This window comes from Lynx rufus, unplaced genomic scaffold, assembly GCF_022079265.1.
Source record: "Lynx rufus isolate CCGP_SWC_20201006 ecotype Redwood Valley unplaced genomic scaffold, mLynRuf1.p SCAF_11, whole genome shotgun sequence".
NCBI classification, from domain to species: Eukaryota; Metazoa; Chordata; class Mammalia; order Carnivora; family Felidae; genus Lynx; species Lynx rufus.
The window spans coordinates 63,114,771-63,123,598 of NW_025814825.1; the positions used below are offsets into that span (position 1 = coordinate 63,114,771).

The 8,828-nt window shown below is 45.4% G+C and overlaps 1 protein-coding gene across 1 annotated transcript in view; it reads right to left on the bottom strand.

Moving 5' to 3' along the window:
• The window catches only part of ADAM12 (ADAM metallopeptidase domain 12), a 302,117-nt gene extending 301,598 nt beyond the window's left edge, over positions 1-519 (bottom strand). Inside the window, exon 1 of the mRNA XM_047072487.1 lies at positions 507-519. Coding sequence (XP_046928443.1) covers positions 507-519 — 13 coding nt within the window. The remainder of the gene's footprint in view (positions 1-506) is intronic.
• Between the last annotated feature and the right edge of the window lie 8,309 nt (positions 520-8,828).

Sequence of the window (8,828 nt, forward strand, 5' to 3'; positions counted from 1 at the left end):
ACTTTTTAAATGATGAATGAATGCTTTGCTTAAGACCAGCTCTCCACTAAACATCTCAAGGCTTTAGCTGTATTAAGACTAAAGCCATTTACTTAAGTCCCAGTGAATCAGCTCAACCCAATGCCGAGTCTCCTCTCTGTACTTACGGAGGCTAATTTTATATGCTTCAGTGAGTGATTCTATAGACAAAATTAATTTGCCAGTTCAGACTGACGAGACTGGTTTATGTAAAAAAAAAATTAAGTCATTCAATAAACTATTATATGATCTTGTTTCTTGGGGTCCTGTCGAACCAGTTAATGTCCCGACACAGGTTCAATTTAGCGCCATATCCATAAACAATCCTAATGGAAAGTATAACATTTTTTCTCTTCTGGAGTGTGTATCACTTTCTTAACAAGTACGGTAATTTCTCTGGGCTCGCTCTCCGATGAGGTCACATTCCTGCTATGTGGTGCAACCACAGTCTATCCCTCACGGTAAAGGATGGGAGCAGATTCCCTCACATGTTATTCCCATTTCTTCAACCAGGACTCATAATTTTCAGACCTGAGTCATAATAGCACTGTTTTAAGTTACTAAGGAGTTCACATTTATTGGGCACAAATGGTATTGAAATTTTAATCCTAGACATTTTACAGTTCCCCAAATACTTTTAAATCCACACCATTTTATCATTCTCAATGTGGAAGCCTGCAGTTATATTCAGGTTACAAAAGGATTACTACTTGAGTATTAACTGTCTGACACAGCCGATCGGGAAAATTCTCAAGCTGCTCACAAGGCATTTAAAACTCCCACTGGTTGAGGGACCACAGGAACAGGGATGAGCCAAAAGTTGGGGAGATGGCCAGCGGCAGAGGAAGTGAGTGGGCCTGGTGGCCACAAGCAGTGTGTGGGGGGGAGAGGACCATGAGCCACGTGAACAAGGAGAGGAAATCTTGTGGTGCTCAGGGCTGAGATGAGCGGAGTTTTTGGGGATGAACCCGCCTTCAAGTGATGAGGGTTCTGGCCATGCACCCAGAGGGGCCCACTCCAGGTGGTGACATCTGTGGACACTGGTGGAGGGCTGGATGGAAGTGGAAAGAATTGCTACCCAAAGGGAAGATTCCAGAATCCCTTCTCCTGACTGCAGAGGGGGCAGCCATTGGCAGCATAGAGATCGTGCATAAATGACCCTCGTCCACCAGCTTGATTTCATGCCTTTCGATGTACTCCCTGGCATGGAGTCACCACACGTAGGGGCTTGGGGATGAGACATACCCAAGCACCTGTACTGACCCTTCCGTGTTATCAGCTGTGGGTCTCTGGTCCAGTTGTTTGCCCACTTGTTGGCTCGTTCACTCACCCGCTCATTCAACAACTGTTTAATCCCTGCCTACCTTCTGATGGGCACTCTGATGTCTCCCATTCAAAAAGCCCATTGTTTCTGATTTGGCCCAATATGCCCTAATGTCACCTAGAGTCAGTCCCTCTGCCTATCCTGGCGGGACCTTCATTTCATAAACGTAGCTTCACCCCAGAAGACTCAGTTCTCTATCCCGTGCATCTAAGAGAGGGACATGAATATGTGTTCTTGTACTGAAAGCAAGATGAACAGACAAGACCATTTCAGAAAGCAGGCAGGTCAAAGAAGGCACAGGGCTACAGGGGCTCTGTGTAATCCCTGTGCCACTCCTGCAAATCTGCAATGGTGTCCAAATAGAAGGGAATAAGAAAACACGAGGTGATGGTAGAGCGGTGGGGGGGCCTACTCTTGACGGATAGGCCAGGAAAGATCATTATTTGTTGGATGCATATAAGCCCAGCCGTGAAGATGAGAATATTCCAGGCCCACACAGAGCCATGGGAAGAACAAGTCCACAGAGGCACAGCACGTTCTCTCCCTTTCCATAAAACGAGGCAGAGCGTGGCGAGGCTAGAAGGAGAAAATACACGTGAAGCATAGAGAACGTCATCCACTGGTGACATCGACATCACTCTCTAAGCCTTGCCAGGACCCAGGTCTCTTGCTCTGGACCCTCGGTGGGATTTCTGAGTTGGAATTTACTTGAAAGTGTGTGTTAATCTAGTTATACAGCTCCTGCTGAACCAGACTACAGAGTGCAATTAGCTGAATTTATCTTAAGAGAGAGGTGTATTAATTTGAATTGGACTAAGAAAGCTTTGAAATACCAGCAATTATGGAATAATAATGGGAAATCTGTCTGAACTTTCCCCTAAACTGATGAAAGCCATGCCACATGCCAAGAGTCACTGTGGCCGTTACGTTAATCTTTTGAAAACTCAGGCAAAACTGTTAAGAAAGTGATTGCGAGCATCGAAACATTTTCTCTACAAAAGCAAAACAATTTGATTAGAAGCTACTCCAGGCAGTTAAATTTCCAACCCAAGTGAGTGGTTCACTTGAGTAGTCAGTCACAAATCTGGTTGTCCAAGGGCTCGTTAAATCCAAAACAGGAGTTCTGCCTCACCCGCCACCCACCACCCAGCCACAGTGGGGAAGACTGTGGGATGCTTTCCAGGGTATTCCAGCCACACTGCACAAAGACCTGGAAGAGATCTTCGCCCAGCCCCAGACACTTGGATGACAGTCTTTGTGTGTGATAGAACGCACTTGAGAAGCCATACATCTGGGAAGGAAGGAGACGGCGCCACACAGCCCAGGTCTTCTGGGTGAATCATTCGCGAAAGTTGGCCAGCAGGGGAGCAGGAGGGGAGCAAGTCCACACCCTTGATTTGGGGGAAGCTGGGGAACGTTGTGGGGCCTCCCAGTTGGTAATCACGCTGAAGCTGCACAAACCAAACACGGGAACATTCTCAGTCCTCTGCACCTCTTTCCTCTGAGATCCTTGGTAGCAGAGAAAGAGTTATCTACTCTCCTGAAGGCAAAATGTTCCAACCACCAAACGTTTCCCTTTTCACCTACATATTCCATCATCTTAATCCAAAAGAAGTCCTTTTTGGCTGAACCGTTTTCATCTACGAGGCTCTATTTCTAAATATTCCGAGGAGAATTTAGAGGCAGGCTCTGCCGGCACTAGGAGAATGTTGTGCAACCTTTTTAAGAAATTGAGTAACGGCACTGTTTGCTGTGCACGGTATTTATTGTCTATGCACATGGATAATGAAGCCCTCCCTCCGCTTTTTAATTGGTTGCACAATATCCCCCCAGCAGTATCTGTAGGCAGAAGACCGTTTCTTATGAGCTTTGCTTATGTATTTATACACTGCTCTTTCTTTTAGACGATGCAAATAAAAATTTTATTTGTGCTGCATGGATAGACAGAATAAATTATACACAGCTGTGAGATATCAGAATGTATTTTATGGAGTGATCTTGTTGACAAACCATAAAAGCAGGTCCTGAACGATGCGTACATTCGAGTCCTAGAAACCCAGGGGGAAAAAATAGGACCTTATAAAATAGACAGTTTGCATACATTTTGTTTTTCCTAATATTTAGGCATCAACAAAACTCGGTTGCCTAGATAAAAAAATAGGAATAGCTTACAGTGAGGAGGGACTTCTGGCTTTTTGTCTATTGGGTGACCAGACACACTGCTGGCCAGGTTGATAAAATGGCCAGTTTTCCTCGGTCTCATGGTGGAAGAAAGGATATTAGATAGTTTGGTTCCTCACACAATTATCTTCTGCAATAACACGTGTGTTTGCTTTGCTTGTGTCCTCGTCTGAGGTTTTCATCTTCAGACCGGTCAAGAGGGGCCGGAGAAGACCCGATTCGGCCGGCAAGAAAGAATCTTCACAGGGACGGGTTCTAAGGTCTTGGGAAAAAACCAGTAATGAAGACCACCTCCCCCCACCCCCCGCCCGCAAAGTGACTTTGGATCTCTCCCCACCATGTGAGTCACCCAGAGCCTGGCTGCCTGTGGCCCAGCCTCCTTTGCCTGCTTTGCTAAGGGAACAACTTTCCGATGGCCAACCAAGGGCTTCAGCTCCGCAGAGGTGGAGACAGAGGTGGAGCTGTGAGACAGAGAACAACAGCCATCTTGGAGCAGCAAAATCCGGCCCTGCGCTTGAGTTCTCACACCTCTGCTCTCCAGGCCTGCCCCTGAAGTCCTGTCTGCCCTCTGCAGGATGGGAAGCACATTCTCTTCCTTCTGGATTCTCACAGGGTTAAGGAAGCTCAATGCAGTCAAAGAGCTTCCAAAAAAGCTTACTGCATGAAGTCAGTTTAGGATGTCCAAATCCACGTTTCTAGACTTCCAGATGGTGTCTGACCAAACCACACTGACAGCAGGAAAATGACCGTGGGCTATCGATCGTTAGAAAACGCTGGTTTTAGGGACTGGTGGGGATCTGCTCAGGCCGCCCCTGGGCCGCTGGGGAAGCAAACTCAGATGAGATTACTAGTCAAGGTAAACCTTAAACATCACACCTGGAGTTCTGCCTTTCCCCTACGTGGACCTAAGAGAGAAGAATTGATCTGAGGCACTAAAAATAGGATTAAGATAAATATTCTTTTGAAAATCTACCCGGGGGTGGGTGGAGTGGGGCAGAGAAAGGTCGAGGTGGCCATTATGAGGTGCGTAACAATCTGGGGACACGGGCTTAGGAAACTCGTAATGCATTTTCCTTAGCCCCAAATATGTGAGAGTTAAAAAAAATTTATAGACCTGACTGAAGTGCTCCTTGCTGCAGGCAAATACAGTGGCAACATTCCCATAAAGCACAAATATATTTCCTTGGTTCAGATCCCTATCTGCAGCCTTACCGAATAATACTGTCACTCTTGCGTTTCATCTACAGACTCCCTGGATGGAAATTAGGAATGTCATTTTAAACCTGTTTTTCCCTAAGTTTATTTTATTTTTATTTGGGGGGAGGAAGAGAGACAAGAGAGGGAGAGAGAGAGAATCCCAAGCAGGCTTGATGCTGTCAGTGTGGAGCCCGATGCAGGGCTCAAACCCACAAACCGGGAGATCATGACCCGAGCTAAAACCGAAAGTTGGATGCTTAACTGACTAAGCCATCCGGGTGCCCCAGGAATGTGATTTTAAAACGACAGCCCAGGGATGCTCAAAAGAACCATGGCAAAAGTCAATCTGAAAAGAGTAATTTTAGATTTTAAGAATTTCAGGAAAAACCTGAAAAAGCTACGTTAGCCAGAGGATCAAGGGCAAATAAACAGTCCCGTCATGTTGGTGGCATGTACGTTTCATAAGATGTGATAAAAATGACACTTTACCTCTGTAGTCTTGCTCTCCCAGACCCATGACCCCGGTCTGACCTGAGACACATGCCAAAAAAGGTGCATCCTACGATATACGTAACCAGCACACCCTGAAACTGTCCAGGTCATCAAAGACAAGCACTCTAAGAAACCTTCACAGCCAAGAGGAGCCCAAGGAGGCAGGACGACCAAATGTCATCTGGGGCCACGTGCTGGGTGGGATGGAGAAACAGAAGAGGACGTGAGATAAAAAGTAAGGAAATCTGAAGGAAGTATGAAGTTCAGCTGAAAAGCTATCAATTTTGGTTCATTAGTTGTAATAAAGGTACAATTTTAACATAAGATGTTTATAACAGGGGAACGTGGAGGTGGGGAAGGTGTAAACAATCTACACGATCTTCTCCATTTTCCTACAAATCTAAAACTGTCCTTTAAAATAAAGTCTACTGGGGCGCCTGGGTGGCTCAGTAGGTTGAGCATCCATCTGACTCCTGATTTCGGCTCAGGTCACGATCCCCAGGGTCATGGGATCGAGCCCTTTGTCAGGCTCTGCACTGAGCATGGAGCCTGCTTGGGATTCTCTTTCTCTCTCTCTCTCTCTCTCTCTCTCTCTCTCTCTCTCTCTCCCCCTCTGCCCCTCCTCTCCGCTTGCTCTCTCTTTAAACATTAAAAAAAAATTAGATATGTAAAATAAAATCAAGTCGACTATGTATCATTTTTAAAACTTAATCGGAATCTCGCAGGACTAACGTCCTTCTGGAGAAATTCAGTATCAGAAGTTCAGAGACGCCCGGTCACCACGGAGGGCTCCAAACACCGCTGACCAGAGTGCTTGCCCTTGACTGTTACATTGCTCTTCGTTCAGGCGGAAGGCGAGGCAGCCACAGTCAAGTGAAAAGCGTCAAGTAATTGACAAGGTCTCCCGGAGTATGAAAAGGCAGAGGGCTGCGCAGAAGCAGTTGATCCTCAAGCAATTGAAAGGCCATCACAGGCCACACACGCATGACCTTGGGCAAGTGTCCCCTGCTCGACACTCAGATTCTTTGTGTGTCCGGGAGGCGATGGGACCATCGCCCACCACAGAAGGCTGGCAAAAGGACCAAGTGAGATCACAGATGCAAAGTGTACATGGGTGTCATTTAGCTTAGTTTTTGTTTGTGTTAAAATCAGTGTTTGGAAAGAAATAAACCAAAATGCTCTTTCAGGTTTTTTTCTGGGTGTTGGGGCTATGAATTCGCTGTTTTTCTTCTTTATGTTTTTGTATGTATCTCTGATTTTTCTGTAGTCAGCACATATTACTTTTATGATGGATAAACTTTTATGATGAATAAAAAAATCAACTTAAAAACATCAATCATTCAGACTCATGACAACAAACCGACTGTTTGCACATTTTACTTTCTTACCAGCTTTCCTGGCATCACAGATACACAGACTTAGGCATGCCAGCCTTAGGCAGCCCATTTGGAAATGAAAGCAACCAAGCACTAGGGAACAATTACAATTTTGAAAAGATGTTGTATACGTCATTTCAAAACCCAAAGAAAGCTGGTTATAGCTTCCCATAAATGCTTCAAATGGATTCATACCCAAAGCATCCGTTGTCTCTACTACACAGAAAAATGATTCTTCATGCCCATAGTGTCTCCCTTCCGTGGGGAGCAAAATCATTTACAACATTAACTTCTTTTTATACCCTTTGCTGGTCAGTGGAAGCTAATGGAAGGACCATTTTACAAACGGTCAGGCCGAACGACACGATTATTCTTAATGCTGCCTCACAACAAATGGCAGAATTAATGGCAAAACCCAAGCCCTTTGCATTTCCAATACATTCATTCACTTTGCCCTTCACCCCAGGGACAGATAGGTGGTGCAGGAGTTCATTTGATTACTTTTGGGGGCTGGGATGGAGTCAGAATTTTCCCAAATTTACTTTGCAAGAAATGATCTAAACGGAAACAAATGGAACCAAGGGTTACAATCCATACTCTAGAAGCCATTTTTGAAAGTTAACAGCAAAAAGGACAAAAGTGAAAATGAGTTTATTCCACCCACTATCGTAAACTTAGCAAACGGAAGTGTGCCACAGTGAGGGAGCGGTCACCTTACATCTCTGCTAAAAGTTCTGTCCCATCTGAGGGCTCTTTCTCATATCCTTGCTGCACCATCGGTCACCGCGGACCATCTTCTGCTAGCATAGACACTGACTCGGCAGCCCCCGAGTGCTCTCTGACCAGGTCTTGCCTTGCTGCACTCATCCCCCATTTCTCCAGCCTTCCTCTCTCCCTGGGGGCCTTGGACAGCCCCCAAGTCACAGCTCTGGGCCATCTTCCCTCTCTACTCTGTCCCCCACAGCACTCATTAATGTTAAGCTGATGTTGCCCAAATCAATATTTTCCCATCCGACCAACTCAGCCAAGTGCAGTCTGTAATTTTAATTCCTGTGTCTGATCGCCATCACCTTCTCAAATTTGGCACGTTTGAAAAGCAAAGCTTTCCTACCCTACGACCCAGCATTTGCTCTACTAGGAACTTACCCACAGGATACAAAAATACTGATTCAAAGGGGCACGTGCACCCCAATGTTTATAGCAGCGCTATCAAAAATAGCCAAATTATGGAAAGAGACCAAATGTCCACCGACTGATAAATGGATAAAGAAGATGTGGTGTATATACATCAGAGTACTACTCAGCTATGAAAAAGAATGAAATCTTGACATCTGCAACAACGTGGATGGAACTAGAGTGTGTTATGCTAAGTGAAGTAAGTCATGCAAGAGAGAGACAGTTACCATATGACTTCACTCCTATGTGGAACTGAGAAACTCAACAGATGAACATAGGGGAAGGGAAGGAAAAATCAGATAAAAACGGGGGGGGGGCAAACCCTAAGAGACTCTTAAATATAGAGAACAGACTGAGGGTTGCTGGAGGGGAGGTGGGGAGGGGGATGGGCTAGATGGGTGACGGGCATTAAGGAGGGCACCTGCTGGGATGAGCATTGGGCGTCATATGTAAGAGATGAATTACTGGGTTCTACCACTGAAGCCACAATTACACTGTATGTTAACTAACTTGAATTTAAACTAAAAAAAAAAAAAAAAAATCAAAGGTTTCATTCCATTCCCCAGTCAGAAAACAAGGCATTCTGTGTCACACGTCTTGCCAATGCTACCACCATTCAGTGACCCTTAAGTCTCATGGTCACATGGCTGGGTGATCTGACACAGCCCTTTCTTATGACCCTCAGTCAACAACAAATCCAAGGAGCTTCTTTGTGCTTTTTCTCTCTTCGTCTTCTAAAAACTTTCCCACTTCTTAATTGAATCCTTCTTGGTAGCCTCATCACCTGCAGGTCTCCCTCTTCCAATCTTAAAAGAGGGGGACACTTGAGAAGAGCAAAAATCTACAGCATGGTCATCCACCAAGAGATATCTGAGCCCAACGGGAAGGCATTTTAGAGTTTTTAAGCAGAGTAAATAATTCGCATCGGAAACATTCGCGATGCGAGAACGGAGAGTATGAGGGCTGGAGAAGAACAGACAACCGAGAACCATTCACAGGACAAAGAGGCGCGTTGAGCTGCAGGTGACAATAAGCACTTATCGATCACAAGGGTGAATGCTAAC